Source organism: Aptenodytes forsteri, unplaced genomic scaffold (genome assembly GCF_000699145.1).
Source record: "Aptenodytes forsteri isolate BGI_AS27 unplaced genomic scaffold, ASM69914v1 Scaffold443, whole genome shotgun sequence".
NCBI classification, from domain to species: domain Eukaryota; kingdom Metazoa; phylum Chordata; class Aves; order Sphenisciformes; family Spheniscidae; genus Aptenodytes; species Aptenodytes forsteri.
Genome location: NW_008794170.1, coordinates 963112 through 979342, shown reverse-complemented (window position 1 = coordinate 979342; position 16231 = coordinate 963112). Strand labels below are relative to the sequence as shown.

Genomic DNA, 16231 nt, shown 5'->3' with positions numbered 1-16231 from the left:
ATGTTGGAAAACAAGACATACTCTAAACTGATGGATGTAGACCGTTTCAGGTTGTTAAAACTCTCCAGAGCTCTACCTGTACATGTCTGGTTTGAAATTATTTTGAGGAGCTATGAAATGCAGCCACAGTGTACAGCAAACAGCTGGCTGAAGCTGTTTGTTGCTACTCTGCAGCCTATACCACTTTATAGGGCTTTTCATCATGTTTATAGTTCTGACAGACACTTCTGTGGCAGAGTTCTTAATTTAACTGAGGAGATGATCTTGTTTTCATCTTTTTACTGATGCTCTTTTAAAGTTGAGCAGTTTCATTCTTCTGAGCTGGCCCTACCTTTGGGTACAACTCATTTCATTAGTTTCATGCTCTGTGTGGTGGATTTTATCACATACTTCTTCAGATAATCCTTGCTGCCAACTTTAAGTTCTGCACAGTGTAATGCAGCAGACCAAGACTTGATTCTGTCTCATCCATTTCCACGGAGTGGAAAAATCTGTTACTTGGCAGTGACCTTGCAGGAGCTCACGTTTACTTCCTGCCACAGGGATACGTGTGAGCTGTTGGGCTTGTCTAGTGGGATCTCTGTTCCCATTTGCTTGTTCAGTGCTGCTTCAGTTGTAAGCTCTTGAGGGCAGAGAATTAATTCTTGTGTTGCAAAGTCTGTGTCTAGATGGCTGCTGTGATAACATGGCTTTTCTTACTTTTTGTGGGAAAGATGGTTCAGCTTTGGTGTGATGGTTGACTGGTTTCTCTGCCTCTTCGTGCTGGACAAACCTGTTGGTGGCTCCATAGGTCTCTTTGGGCTGATGTCAGTGAAGGACCTAAGAGGGTTTGAAGGGATTTATTTGACCATGTATGCTACTCCTTTTACTTGCCTGTGGAAATGTGGTGGTGTTAATTAATCATGCATAATAGGATGCACTACTGTTATTTATAATGTGGCCATTAAGTGACACCTTTTCTTTGGTCTTGCTCAAGTGCCATTTGAAGGTAACAAGCTTGGAGTGGTCCTGTGAATGTGCCAGGCACTTGCAAATGATGTAGCCTTGCTGATTTTCATTAGAGTTCTGACTGGGAAACTTACTCATAATTCACAAGTCTCGTGGGAAATGCAAGTCGCTTCCAAGTACTTGCCTGGTTTCCCATCGAGACCCTCTAAATTTTGTGGCAGCAGTATCCTTCAGCAAGGAGTCCTTCAAGCCATTGGCTTTGTTTGATGGCACCTGTATCTTGTACTGGAAGAGACAGTGAATATTCAGTCCTTCTCTGTGTTCTCCCAGCAACTGGCAAGTTATGCAGAGCTTTGTCCTATCTCCCTTCCATCATCTCTTTTCTAGGCTGGACAGTTTACCTCTTCTGGCTGCAATACCAGCAACCTCAGGGCTGGTTGCTTGTTCCCATCCCTGCCCTTGTGCTGGCTAAGCAGCTGTGGGCAGAACAGGCTGGGAACTTCAGCTGGGTGCAGTTTGGAGCACCAACTTAACCATTTGTTGTCACCAAAAAAAGCACATACTACCACCTGCCTGGCATCCCCAGATCCTCTCTGGTGCTCCTACCACTCTTCTTTGCAGTGGTCTGGTATGTGTTTGGCTGACTGAGCTTGCAGAGTCACTGAAAACTAACCCAGCCAGAAGGAGTGAATAGCTTCTCGCTGGGCAAGGGCTTTGATTGAGCTTGTGAAATGATCCAGCAAAGCTGCAGAGCTGGCTTGGACTGTGCAGCAGAGAGGTGATAGGATGGGTAATGTAGGACCTCTTCTTGTTGGCATCATGCTATTCAGTCCATTCAGCCACAGTGTGCAACAATACTGCAACACTTTTCATTTGGCTGTCTAATCCAGGCTCCTTGTGACATTGAGCAAACGCTTGTTCTGGCAGGAGGTGGGCCTGTGAGGAGCTAGCGGGGAGGCAGAAGACCACAAGAACAGGAATGACTCCTGTTCCAGTATTTTTCCAAATGCTTAATAAGTGCTAAAAGATCACCAGCTGCTTCTGTGGGACAGACTACATTGTTCCTAGTTGTGCAGCCTTTTTACTATGGACATGGCTGTAAAATGTGAGCTTTGAAGAGCCCTTTCTCGGGAAGTCATCTGTGTTACTTGTACCTGGGGCAGACAGTGTGCAGAACACAAACTCACATCATTCTGCTTGCTAGGTAATACGGGATTTGTTTACTGTGCCTTCCTTTTCCCATTTTTTGGGCTATTTTGAAAGCTTGGCTGTAACATATCCCAAAACTCAGCTGCTTTTGCCAAGGCCCACTGTGAATGATGGAGTATGGATGAATACTTACTCTAAAATTCACTTTGATGTATTGCATGCCTTTAACCAAAGGCACATGGGCAAATTGTTTTGGACAATGAATTTGAATTCTGTTGGGATTGATATTGTATCTTTTAAAGAGGGCAGATTTACCCAGAAACGAAACTGTAAACTCCCATATTCTCCCAGAGAGCTCCTGTTGCTTTAATAATCTAGTTATCTGGGAATCTCTTGAAGTATCAAAGGGCCAATTACGTGCTGCCTGGAGAGGACCAGGGAGAGCTGGTTTTGTGCTAGAATTAATAGATACAGGCTGGTCACAGCAGGTCTGATGTCCTCCCTAGCTCACCACTGTAAATTTGCAGGGCAGAGATAGTAATCATTTATTTTTCATCTCGCATCTCCTCTTTGCTCAGCAGGAGTAACTCTTAACAGGACTGCATGGTTTCTTCTGATATTTAGACAAGACATTAAAGACAACTTTAAATGAAAAAAACTTAGAAAAACTGATCAAGAATGGCTTGTAATAGCTTGTGACAAGGCAGGGTGGGGAATGTCTCATGAATGACGTAGAAGTCTTCTGTTAGCTTGATGTTTTAGGGAAAGAAGTGTCTTATTTTCTGTCCTTCAAATAAAATAAAAAAAAAAGAAAAATAACACGACCACCCCCCCTCAAAACAACAGGTTCATCCTGGATTAAATAGCTGGTTTTGTGGCCTGAGTATAGATTTCATCAAGACTGGGTCTTGCTTCTCTCTGCAGGGGCAGCTCTCTCAAACAAGATACTCTTACAGTTTTTTTGAAAAGAAAAATCATCAGGACAAGTCAGGGGTCCTGTGTGAAACCAGTGTTTTTGTGGAGATGAGCAGATGATCTGTGTGTAACTATTTGTAAAGGCTGCCAGTGGATAGCTTATTTTTAAAGGAAGGGTTTTATTATAGCATCTTTGCTTATTTCAGACTTTTTCTCACAAACCTCACTTGCTTTTTCATGGTGGTTTGCTTCTTGATTCCAGTATTGTATCTCAAAGATGAATGCTGTGTTCTGTCTCTTCCATTCCTGGAGATAGGAAGAGACGTTCTGGAGATAGACTCTGCTTTTGGAGCTAGGACCTGTCTGTCTCTGGTACTGCAGGTCACGGTCAGTACTTTCTGAGGGGGACTACTTTTCAACCTTTGAGACTCGGGTGTTAATGTATCTACAACTGTTTCCTCTGTAGGATCACTCAGTTCAGAGTAATTGCCAAAGTAGCTACTTTATGCACTGATCCTGTTGCTGGCAGGTTTTGTTCCCATGGCTTAGTTATATAGTGGGTACAGAGCCTGGTTTATGTTTATTCAGGCTGAAACTGCACTTAAAAATTTGTGTCGCTTTTGCAAAGCAAGTTGGTAGGAGATGATTTTGATGACAGCATTGTTGGCACACTTGTGGTGAGTCTTCTGTCACATAAGCGTGCTTTTGCTGACCTGATGCAGCCTGCTTGGCCTGGAGGAGCGCTTTCCTTGCCTGCAGAGAGAACACATACGCTGTGTAAGGGGAGTTTGCTATTTTAACCATACTGGCAGGCTTTCTCTTGTAGTCCTGTGTGCTGCATCTGTAATCCCTTAAAATGGCTGCTACTTAAACAGCCTCTTTTCCCAAATCTTTAAAGCTGAAGGCAGAATGGCTTGGCCGCTGAATGTTTGTGTCTGTAATGCTGCCTGAGTGCTTTTGCAATGTGGCTGCACATGGCAGCAGGCTGAGAGGGCCAGGTTTGGCTTTCCATCCTGATGCACGATCTGCACAGCTGTGCTTGTCCTCTTCCTCCTGAACCCTTGTGGAAAGCTTTGGTTGTGGGACATCTGTTTGGTTGGCTAGATGGACTACCATAAAGAGGGTTGTGTGCTTCAGTGTCTCATGTCCTTTCACAGACTTGGAGCTAACAGGTACTCATCTCTAGGTCTAGACACAACTCCTTGAACCCCCAAATGCCAACTCTGTTTAGGCTACTGCTGTTCACCCCTGTTTGCTCTCATCTCTGTGATAATTTGCTTTCCCTCCCTGGTGAGGGTGCAGACCCTCCATCTTTCCTAGTACATCTGATGTCCCCCTCCCAGCGCTCCAGTCCATCCAGCCTTTCCCTCTGCAACGTGTTTCTTGGTTCGCTAGGCTTGAACCGCTCCTTGCATGATGCTCTTGTGACCTGTACAACCAGCCTAAGCTCTTGAGGTGCTGTCAGAAGGAAAGGCTTCCCGCTGCAGTCCCCAGCCCTCTGCCATCTCACGTACAGCGATGTGTAACAAACGGTACAGAGCAGTGACTTCGTGCGGCAGCACCGTGGTTCCCTGAGCCCTGCTCTGGGAACCACGGGTACAGAAAGGTCAGTCAGGCTAACCTGCATGTCCAAGCTGCCTAGGCGGAGGCTACTCCCAGCAGCATTAAGGGTCTGTGCAGAAGAGTTGCAGCCTGAAAGGTCAGTGAGGTTCAGAGGCAGCATGTGAAGGCTGTTGCTTAGATCCCAGGGTACTGGTGAAATTTGGGTATGGGGTTCGAGAAACTTCAGTTTTTCCAGCAAGTAGTGGTTTTTGACTTTGCTTATGAAGACAGGCAGATACTGCTTTTGCTTTAATAAAGTTAAGTTCAGCTCTTGAAGGCTAAATATGCAATTTCATTTGAATGGTTTAATTTAACGTAGTAATTAACTCAGTGTTTCATGCATGAAATACTTCATGTGTTTAATAATGTGTGCCTATTTTGGCATGAGATTCTACTGACTGATTCAATTCTACTACATGCTATGATTAGAGGGGTCATCTCTTACTAAAACTGGGCATGTGAGTGTGTAGGGAAGAATTGGATGAATCCAGGTGGAATATGCTGTTGTGCTGTTGACATATTGGCCTAGTTTTTATGTATATTACGGCATAGTGGTTTTTGTGGCCCCCCTTCCAGCTGCACAGCTCAAATTTTTCAGAGGGACTGATTTTTCTACCAGTGTTAATCATTGTTATAAAAAAAAAATTTCACGTTGCACTTCTGCAGATACCACGAGGCACTTCGTAAAGAATCTAAAAATTTCCATAAAGAGTGAAAAGAGAAATGTTTCTGACTGAACTTTCTGCTTTCTCTAGCTTCCTGGTCGCAATTTTAGGCAAGGCTACAATGCTGATGTTGGTGACAAGTGGATCTGGCTGAAATGAGATCTGCCTCCCCTTGGAGACCTAACCACGATGCACCACAGAGCTTGAGTGAAGAAGCCGTTGAGTTCAGTTGTGCCTGCTCTGCATCGATTGTGTAGCGTGAAGAAAATGCTGGTTAAATCATCTTCCAGCTACAGCATAAGAGAATAGACTCCTAGAAGGGAAATCACTTTATTCTGGTTTGTTCTTCCCTGATGAATTCAGGGTGATTTGTCTTTGGATGTTTGATAGTCAACATGTGATAACAAAGTGATCTGGTATTACAGGGGCAGACTTAAGATGAATGCTGAACTTTCTCTTTGTCAAGACTGTGGCATATTATTACACAGGATTATTGTTGTTTTGCTGAATCAAGAGAAATTAAACCTGTATCCTCCTGGGTCTCACAAAGTTAATTTCTTGCTCTGTCATGCATGGTGTTTTATTAGTTTTATTAGAAGAGTGCACATGCTAAAAAAAGCGCTTGCATCATGTTCTGAAAGCCTCTTGCTGGACATCAGCATCAAAGCAGGCAAGCATAAAAAAGCTCATTGAGAGAAGGAAATAAGTGTTGATCTCAATTTAACCAGCAAAATACCTGTGCTTAAAAGTTAAAAAAAAAAAAAATCAAAATAATTGCCAGCAGTTGTACTCATAGCTTCTTCCTTTGAATGGGTGCTATAGATCAAAATGTTTGTTGGGTATAAGACAAATGTAATTATTATTTTTGCAAGTCCCTGAAAGTCCAAGTTGGAGTTCTTTTTAAAGAAATTATTCATTTGGTATTAGTTAGTCACACAAATGAGGCACCTTGGCATTGGTTCAAGCAGTGCTGTCCAGATTTAGTCTGCAGTAATTCTGCATTTCCAGGAAGGGGCTAACTACTTCAACCACTGAGTAAAAGTGCTGCCAGGCATTCCAGTGTTCAGGACAATGCCTTTGAATTAAGCAGCCAGGTCTTGCCCATGCCCCTTCCCATGTCAAAACTAGTATGAAAAGACTCCTTTAACAAGAGCCTTGGGGGCCTGGTTAGATACTGAAATAAATGAGCAGTGGGATAGAAATGTGGCTCTTCTCACTGATCTCTTCGCTCTTTGTTTCCATGTTTTATGGCTTTATAAACTTTCACCTCTGGTTGCAAAAGGACTGACTCCACTTTGGTGCCACTGTGCCACCCTGCGCTAATGCAGCTTGTGGCTTCACAGTGATGAGCAAGTGCTGGGGTGCAAGGCCAGCACTGTGCCTTGGACTTGTGTGAAGATGCAGCAGAACTGGTGTAGTCAGTCCTGTGAGGCTGTGCATATTTTTTTTTTTTTGAACTGTTGCAAGATCTTTGTGCATTTTCAGTAACCAGCCTCTGGAAGGTGGGGCACTGGACCTATGCATGTTGCAGCTCAGCAGTGTGCTTCCTTATCCCGTGTCTCCCCCAGGAAGGTGTATCTTAGTGCTCTCATGCCTGAGGACCTGCCAGCCTGAGCCACTGTTGTCTTCTCCTATGCAATGAGATCCTGAGCAATTAGTGTTAGCTTTTCTTATCTATCCAGAGTGACATCTTGCAGCAGTCAGTGATGTGTGTGGAGATGAAAAGAACATCTGCTGTGGCTTTAGGTTCCCTTTGGAGTGGTCCAGATCTGTTTTTACAGGTGTCCTCCACTCAGTATTGCTGTGTTCTCCAGGTGCTGTAATTCACCTGGCAATGTGCATGCAACCTGATGTTGGATCTCCTAGATAGGCATTTTGTGCTGTGTGTAGTGCTGGTGAAGCTGTTGTGTTCAGCTTTGCCATAGCGGGGCACAGTGAGGTGCAAAGCATTTCTAAGAGCCTTCCCTGCCTGCTCCAGCAGCACGCTGAGCTGAGCTTTGGATGTAAAGGAGTTTAATTCCAATCAGGAAAAGCAGTGTTGGCTTGTATGGCAAGCAGTGTGGTATGACAATAATGCATGTTGAGCATACTTTTTTATCCCGGCTTTAACTCTGTTTTAAAAGTAAACCTGTTTATAAAGTAAATCTGTGAAGGAAATAACTTTCCCCTTGCTGTAGGAAGGAGTGTTAGCTGTGTTTTTTCTCTTCCCTCCTTCCCACTCCAACACTTCAACCATCTCTTAGCAAACCAGCTGTAAAGTTTTTGGCTTTTGAAGACTATGCTGTGCCAGTTGGATGAATTTATCTCCAGTTCTTTATTAGATTGGAAAAGATAAAATGGCTCAAGTCCTCTCCATGCTTCTGTGTAGGTGCACATGTGATATCATCTGCAGTCTGTCCTCTTAGCCTGAGTTCCCATTGCCTGTGTTAACGCATAGGGAAGTTTGCCTCTTGTCTGTCATGTCCCATGCTTGATTCTGCCTGCTTTACAAAGGCAGATTCCCTGGGAATGGTGGTGTTTCACTTATAGCCATCAGCCACATTTTATGGGCAGAACCACTGGCTTTCCCTTTGGCTGCAGTTGGTCATTCCAGTAGTCCAGCAACTAACTACCCGTGGGGTTCACTTTTCGGTTGCACAGGAGGGGTGAAAGGAAAGAGGAGGTGGGTGGGAATGGGTCCTGCTACCAAAACGAAGGGTTGACATGCTGCAGCCTTAGATGAGTTTGTGAAGACTGCCTCTTTGCCTGAGGAACCTGTGATTTCATGCCAACACCTGTCCCACTTTAAAAACTTGGCTTACTGCATTTCAGATTTGGTCTCTTAACCATCCCCATCTGGCCTTTGCTGTGGTTGACTGGTGAGTGTTTGTGCTTTTCTGATGTGTCCATTAATAGCTTCCTCATCAGCTGGGGGACAGCTGAAACAGTCTGGGGTGTGACAAGGTCAGCCTCTCTGCTGAAGATACTTGCGTGTGTCTGAGCGTCCTCGTGCTTTGCACTTCAGCTTGAGGTATTGACTCCTCACCTGCCCCCACCTGCCTTGTGCTCTTCAAGAGTGACATTTGGCCCAGGGCTACAATTAAGAGATCCAGTGAGTTTCTTCCCCTTCCTCCTTCAAGGTGTAACTTTCACGTTTGAATAGCGGTGAGGTTTGGATGTTAACCATGCTGCTTCAGTTCTGTGAAAGGAAAGAGCTGCTGCAGTAAAGAGAAGGATGTGCATTGCCTGTGATGGGGGGACAGCAAAGATTGAAATGAGTCCCTTCTGTTGAAGAGCTTGCTGAGCAAGTGTAATTTAGGTGCACAACGAATTCCAGCTGGCTTCAAATGCTGTTTACAAAAGACTGGGCAAAATGAATCATTTGTGCAAAAGTTAATGGAAGCAACCAGAGCAGAGGGGAGATGAGATGGCACACTGTAACCTGATGGGCTGTTCTCCAGAAATGTTCCTGCTCAGGTTTAGTGCAAGCTGAGCATTTATGAAGAACCTCACAAGCCATCTGCATTAAAGGAGGTCTTGGAGGAAAAGGAGGTCTAAAGGTCAATGAAAAGGATTGACTTTTCCATATGTTCCTGTCCTGTTGACTTGCATGTGATCTTGGGCAAGCTTCTCAGAGGTGCATGGTCCTGAGAGCTCCCATTCATGTTGGTCAAAACCGAGCCCATCTGACAGTGTTGCTTCCCATGACCCTGCTTAGCTCGTATGCAAAACGAGTGTTTTATAAAACACTGGTTGAATGATGGGATAGGCATTCAAAATTGTTGTCTTTGATGCTTTCCTCAGGGCTGAAGGGAGGTAGGGTCTCGGTTTCCCTGGCAGAAAGGTGCAGCTCTGTGGTCCTAGCTTGTCTTTCTGCTGCACTGGTGAGAAGGTGCCATGTCTGTCTCGCTGCAGTGATGAGCAAATCCTTGGCCACCAAGGAGACTGCTTTGCTCCAGTTTTGATGTCATGGGTTGGAGATATGAAAGGAGCTCATGCTAGAGAGCTTTCCTGAGAAAGGGAAACTATTTCCCCTTGTAGTCACTCAATGAGAAGCACTTAATTTGCTCTGACCCTTTTAACCCTGATAAGAGGGCAGCATTCTTTACATAGCTGCTGCTCAGACAGTGTCATCACATGAGCATCGCAGGTGGCAGGATGGCATGAAACTTGCAGGTTCTGCTCTGGTTTCCAGCTTTAAGTCTTTATTTGCCAAATACATATTCACAGTGAGATCAAAACAAGTGTGTTGCCTGCTGGTGCTGTGTAATTCCTCTGCAGGTGCTGGAGCCCAGCCTAGCTGCTTCTATCTGATGGGACCACTCATGACTATTTGATTCCTGCTGGTGTTCTCCACCCTCCCAAACAAACTCCAGGTACAAATGATACCCAGATCTTGCCTGCCTGAGAAAGCTTCATCTCAATTAGCTTAGTGGGTACTGAGTGTCTTCAAAGATAGCTGGGCTTTGCAATCTGTGGCAGCTGCTGTGGTTCCCTCCAGGTGAGGCAGACACCACACCTCATTCCTCCACCTGCTTGTGGATCAGCAGTTCACAGAGCATGGCCTGGAGACACAATCCCAGACAGTGGTGCTGCATGGGGGATAAAGGCTGCATCTGCTGGCTGGTGTGCAGGCTGCTGCACCTACAGGAGAGCCTTCCCAGCCCTCAGCTGTGCCTCTGCACACAGGTATAAGGCAGAGAAATGTGAGTGTGTGGCCAAGGAAGGATTGCTGGTGGATCTGGCTGGATGTGGGGTTGCAGGCATGCCAAATGGGAGCATACTTCTCCCAGCTGTGGGCTAAAAGTTGTGGTAGAGCAAGGCTTTTGGTTTCTCTGGGTTCCTTATCTCACTCCTGCAGGCATCCTCCTTTTGGCGCTCGTGGGGCTCTGGCAGAAAGCGGGGAACCAGCTCTTTGGGGGACAGGGTTGTGCTGAATTATGGTGTCAGAATAGCGCAGCAATGCCACTGCATTCAAAGAAATGCCAGTTACAGCATCTTTTGGGGGGTTGGCTGGAGCCTGACTTGCCCACGGTATGACAGGGTGGAAGTGAGGTGTGGGGTTGGAGCCTGTTAGCTGGGTTTTAGACTTCTGGCCCATGTTGTGTGTGGTAGGACCACGGCCAAAACCATGGCACAGCTTTAATCTTTGCTCCAGCTCTGATTCACTCGGTCCACTCCCTCTGTTGTGCAGTGCTCTCTGGGAGGTGAGGTGGATGAGTTGGGCTTGTTCTGCCAGCTGAAATGGTCCTAGAAGCCAGGCTGGTGTGGGCAGGGGCTGTACCTTCAATGAGAATGGGAAACCAAAGCCACCATGGTCTGAGAGGTCTCCCAAATCCCTGCTGACTTCTCCCTAGGGTACTTGTTCTGAGCACAAGCGAGAAAGATACTGCAGCTTGACAGAGCAGAAGGGAGGTGAGGGACTAAACTGGAGTGAGGCATCAAAGCTGATGCTCTTAACTGCTGCTTCGTGACCATGGTCTAGGTTATGCTAGGTTGTAAGTTGGTGATACAGACCAACCACCAGTCCCCAGGCAGGACTAGGATGAGCAGACCCTTCTGGCAGGGCATTCAGCTCAAGCATTACTTTCAGGTGACTTTTGTCCAGTGTATTAATTCAAGAGATGGGATCCTTGCTGCTTTCGGCAGTTCCCCGTGAAGGACCGTGAAGGGTCATTGCTGTATTGGGACAGATGGCTGCTGTGTTGCTCTCCAGGTGGTGATGGAGAGCAGCAGGGTGGAAGACTGTGTCTTCAGTTTTGTGGGTATGGCTTCCTTACACATGCTGGCATGTCTGACAGCTCTCTGACGACCTGCACATACCACTAAGTGTCTCTGAGAAGAGTAGCTCCCAAATCCTGTCGGCGGCTTCAGATCCTGCCGCCAGTGCCATGGATAGCCCTGAGTTTTCCCTGTGCAAAACAAGGTCAAGTTGGTGAGTCCTGGGGCTGCTCCCACATAACCTTCTGGTTCCCTTTGGGCGGGTGAGATCGGGTGAAGCACAGCCCTGCTATTTCCAGTGCAGGTCTCTAGTGGGAGGCAAAGGGGGCAGGCAGCGGTTTGCAGGCAGGGGTGGCAGGCTCTGCACCCCCAGGCTCCCTCTCATGAGGCATTCATGCAGTAAGGCTGTTGAAGGTGAGTACTGTGGGCTCTTCCCAGGAAATGTTTTGGTGGCTCTTTGCTTTGAGACACGGCTGGCTTGCTATATCTCCCAGCGAGGAGCTCAGTGGGAGGGCTGCTTCCCAGCCTCCTGTAGGACTGGTTTTCTTGGGCATGGGGAGATGGAGCCAGTTGAAGTGGCTTGCCTGGAGCCACGCAGCAAATCTGGGATTGCAGCAGACAGAGTCTCTGCCCGACTCGTCCTGTGCTTTCGTGGCACAACTGCCCCCTCTTCTCCTGGCCACGTTGATTGCCACCCCGCGGACTCAACATTCATTGCCGGAGTCCCTGCAGGTCTGATTTTCCCCTTGGTGTCTGCATGCAGCATTTTGGTAAGGAGGCATGTTTAACTGGACAACGTATCTGCTCCCTCGCAGAGCTTAATATTAAACATGCTCCGCTGGCAGGAGCTTTTATGAGCCGTGGAGGCAGTGAAGAGAAAATGACTTTGATACCCAATAAACCTTTTCCCTGTGTGCTCAGATCTGGGTTGTGATACTGCTGGGTCACAAGTGGCTGCCTCAGCTGGTGTTTCCTGGCACAGCTCTGAGTACACAAACCCGCTCGCATCTTCCCATCCTCTTTGATTTGTGCCTCCTGCACTGTTTTATATTACAGTGCCGGGAACGTCCTGACCAGGAGATCTCTGCTGGTGCAGGGGAGCTGGGTAAGCAACTCCACCTCTATACCGGTCCTGCTGGTTTCCAGTAGGATGCACAGGGCTTTCCCAGCACATCCCATTAGGTGGCAATGCAGCCTGTTCCTCTGTGCAGCACCGGAGGATGATGGCAGTGAGCATGGGGCTTCAGCCTGCCTGGGGGGAGTTGAGCTTCAGACTGGGGCCTGCAGACTGCTGTGGGGTAGGCTGAGGCAGCCAAGGCTCTGAGCACATAGGAAGGGCACTTTGACTCTGTGCTTTTAACTTGGCTTTGACTGCCAAAAGACTAAGAGACTGGTATTTCCCATCCTCCTGGCTTTGAGGTGCCCTGTATCACGTGATGGCTGTGGTGATCCTTGGGCCAGCCCTGTCCCTCGCGTGGGCTACACAGGTTCTCTTTGCAAGTACTTTGGCCTCTGTGTCCACAAGCCTGGTGTTCCTGGTTGCCTTATTCCATGTCATCTCCCAGCAGGGCAACAGGAGAAAAAGTGCCTAAGTGGCATCAGGGCAAGAGAGGCACAAAGCATCTTTGGGGTGACCAGCGAGCGGGGCAATTCTTGTTCATCTGGCTGCCAGCCCTCATACACTTGCCTGCCTTACAGACCCTGCCCCAGCTCGAGCTTCAGATGGGATAAGGCTTCTGCTCTCTATCCTTCTCAGCAGACTTTCCTGGGCCTGCAGAGGATGGAGGGAGACACCTGCAATGCCTTTGGCCAGGGCACTCAAGCTCTTGCTCAAGAAACAGGTGAGTAAAGAGCTCATCTGGCCAAGTGCTGACAGGCATGCTGGACTGCAGCCAGGGGACTTCCCAGGATGACCACCAGGCCAGACAGCAGCATTACTCACGGACCATGTAGAGCATCACCTGTGTAAGTGCCCAGTGCATTGTTGGCAAGGAGATGCCTGAATTTCAAACAGGAATTGAGATCAAAGCACGGAGCTAGAGGCTGCATGGGTCCCCTCGGGAAAAGTACGACGGACTGGAAGACCTGTCATGGGTTGGGGATGCACTGAATGCTCCAGCCACCACTGAGCTCAAAGGCAGTGCACCGCGGGTGCCCCCATGTGCAGCCTCATGGTCTGTCACCCCTTCTCCTGGGCTCTGGTGAGTGGTGCATCTCATTACCTGCCTCTCCCTCGTTTAACTAGGATGTTATCTGGAGATCGGAAAGCACTTGGGTCCGGATCTCAAACAGAGCAGCATTTCATGGCAGCACAGCCAAGGGGAGCTAAGTAATATTAAAGTGTGATACTTCATTCCTGTGTAATTAACTTCAGCTGCTTTTGAGCTGAAACAAATTACCCTCAAAGACTGTTCTTGTACTGGGGAGAACTTTGAACTGTGTTACCAGCCCTTTTGTTGTCTGGGAGGGGAGCAGACCAGCTGGAGCAGGGAGGCTGCTCCTTCTGTCTGTGGCTGCAGCTCTGTGTGTGGTTTTAGATGGGATAGTGTGGCCCAAACCAGCCTGGTTTCCACTGATGGTGGGTGTGCCAGCTGTGGGTGCCCAGCCTCCACTGTAAACAAAGACAGAGGTTGTTAGCTGTGACTGTAATTAACCCCTAAAAGGGAGAGCCCGAGGCATGGGAAACTACCGCAGCATCCCAGGAGAGCCTTTGGCTCCACCCTGGGTGTCTTCTCTGCTCGGCTATATCCTGATGCACCCCCGAGATGTTGGGCTTGTGGGTGGCAAGGACTTGCTCCTCGGTCTGCCACAGCCGGAGGGGTGCGTGCCCCATGCTGTGTGTTGTCTCCCAGCTCCTGTAATTGCCTCACAGGCTTTGGGTGCATGCTGCTGTCCCCAGGACTTCCCAAGTTACTGTGCTCAAGTTAATCCAGGGCTGTGAAACTTCACCCAGCTTGTTGGGAGAGAAGGCAGCTTAGCTGAATTTTATCTTGCAGTTGTGCATGTTAGTACGTGGCTGGCTGGTGCTGGGATTCAGCAAAGACCTGGTGATCCGATCGTGTATGGGAGACACTGATGCCCTTTTGAGACAGGGATAACAAATGGCTCAAAATACAGCTCTGCATTTCCCAGCAGGACGCCTCCTGCTGCAGCTCCCTAAATACCTTGTAGAATATGCTTAGCACTTGTTTGCATTTACTTTGCATTTGCATCTTGTATCTCTCACCAGCAGGGACTGTGGTGATGGTACAGCCTGGTATCCTGTGCAGCCCAGGCTGGGGAATGTGGCACAGACTCCTGCAACACATGGGATGGCTTGTGGCTGAGCTGCTGCCGGATTTCCAGGCAGAGGGTCTGCCTGGGCTGACAAGTGCCGAGTCCTGTGTGAAGGAGCCCTCCCTGTCCTGGAGAAGCTGCTCTGGAAGAGCAGGAGGACTCCAGCAGCTTGTCTGGGATGCATCAACCAGGGGCGGCTTAATTGTCTTTGATAAATTCATGAGATCGTAAAAACAAATGAAGATGGGAAGCACTCATGTTAAGCCCTTGTTGCTGATGGGATGCAAGGCAGACATGCTTGGAACTGGCCTGAGCGGATTAAGCTCAGCATCCAGAGGAACTGCAGAGGTAGGGAGGGCCCCTGCCTTGACCAAGAAAACATGCACTCAAAAGATGTGGAGAGCAAGCCTCCCAGCTCTGCAGTGTTATCTGGGGGTGCAGTGTACGCCTCCAACCCTGCTGTGGGAGCCGAGGGCTGGGGAGCTAAGGCAGGGGTCAGACATATTTGCCATGTGGCGTTGATGCGGTCCCTCTGGCAGCCTTGTAGCTTGGTCCCTCGCCCATCCCTGGGGGAGCTGAGTCACCCTCATCCCCGATCAGAGGTTTGCAGTGTGCTCCGGTGGCCTTGAGGAAAGGGCTGGCTGTCCTCTTGGGTGCCCTCAGGAGAAGAAGGAGGAAGAAATTGTCTGTGGCTGGTCTGGACCTCTCTGCCCATCCATATGCCCACCAAGGAGGTGGTCGGAGGAGTTTTAAGAGCTGCTCTGTTACTTTAGATGAAGAGGGAGGATGTGAGTCCCTGATCTTGATGTGTTGAAGCGTGAGAGACAGACCTTCTGCCCAAATTCCTGGGAAGAAAGCCACCAGCCCAGATCCAATTGTGGCACCCTGGTCTCATCTCCTTGTTCTCATGCAGCAGCAAGTGCTTGCTCTGCTGGAATGAGTCAGTCCCAGTGTGGGTCCCCAGCAGCCTCATTTACACCTGTGGGTACCAGCTGCAGTGGGGTTTCAGTGGCTGGATGTGGTGTAGGAGGAGTCACAAGGAGCTTGATCTGTAAAGCTGGAAGGGAGAAGTCAAATCCACAAGCTGGGGGAATTCAGGCCAACAACTCTGTCATTGCATTTTCAGGGCTGTGTCATGCTGTGCTGCCCCTCCAGCCACAGAGGAGCTTGGGATGCACTGCAGCATCCTTGCTGGTGGGGACATGAGATAACCGGGCTGTGCTTGGCAGACCTGGTTATTCAGCACTTCCTAATGGGACTGACCTAATGCCTTGCGCTTGCCCAAAAGCTAGCTCTTAGTTTTAAACCTGGGCAAGAGCCATCTGCTCAGTCTAACTGAAAAAAAAAAAAAAGGGGGGAAGCTTTCAGCTTTGGTTTCGGCAATGCTCTTGGAGTGGTGCAGGAGCCAAGGCAAGGCTTGTGTCCCATGTGTGAGGGGCTGCAGAAGGTGTGAAGCAGCAACATGTGGCCAAGCTGTCAAGCACCTGAGTACCCCTTAGTTACCCAAAACCATCCCCCTGGGTGAAAGTGTGGAGCAGATGGTATTCCACTGGGATGAGGAAACAGGGAGGGCAGTGCCTCGCTGGCTGGAGAGGCCATGTCAATGCTGTGAGCCAGCAGCAGCTTTGCTGAGACGTTTGCTGTTGTGAACCGGGCACTGCCATGGTGAAGATGCCCTTCTCTGGGGAAGACATTTGGTTTGCAGCCTGCTGGGGCAGCTGCAGAGCCTGGCTTATAACCTTCAGATCAGCCAAGTGTAGTAAGTTAATGATTAGATTGATCATAAAGCAATCTAATGAGAAGCAATATAGCCAAGCACTTTCCATTCAGTGACGCATATCCAAATCTTAATAGAAGCTGACAGCCTGACCCTGTTACCGTGCTTTGGCCAAATAAAATCATCCTGATAGTTCCCTGGAGAAAGCGGCCACGGCTTTAATGTGTCTTCTCAAAACATTTATCTGACCAGCTTTACA

The 16231-nt window shown here is 48.3% G+C and overlaps 1 protein-coding gene and 1 long non-coding RNA gene across 2 annotated transcripts in view; one reads left to right on the top strand and one right to left on the bottom strand.

Moving 5' to 3' along the window:
* NDUFA10 (NADH:ubiquinone oxidoreductase subunit A10) overlaps positions 1-5832 on the top strand; it is a 42295-nt gene extending 36463 nt beyond the window's left edge. The window contains exon 9 of the mRNA XM_009281949.2: positions 5370-5832. Coding sequence (XP_009280224.1) covers positions 5370-5438 — 69 coding nt within the window. The 3' untranslated portion in view covers positions 5439-5832. The remainder of the gene's footprint in view (positions 1-5369) is intronic.
* The window catches only part of LOC103901101, a 48388-nt gene continuing 35117 nt past the window's right edge, over positions 2961-16231 (bottom strand). Inside the window, exon 4 of the long non-coding RNA XR_002086221.1 lies at positions 2961-3765. This is a non-coding gene — a long non-coding RNA (uncharacterized LOC103901101). The remainder of the gene's footprint in view (positions 3766-16231) is intronic.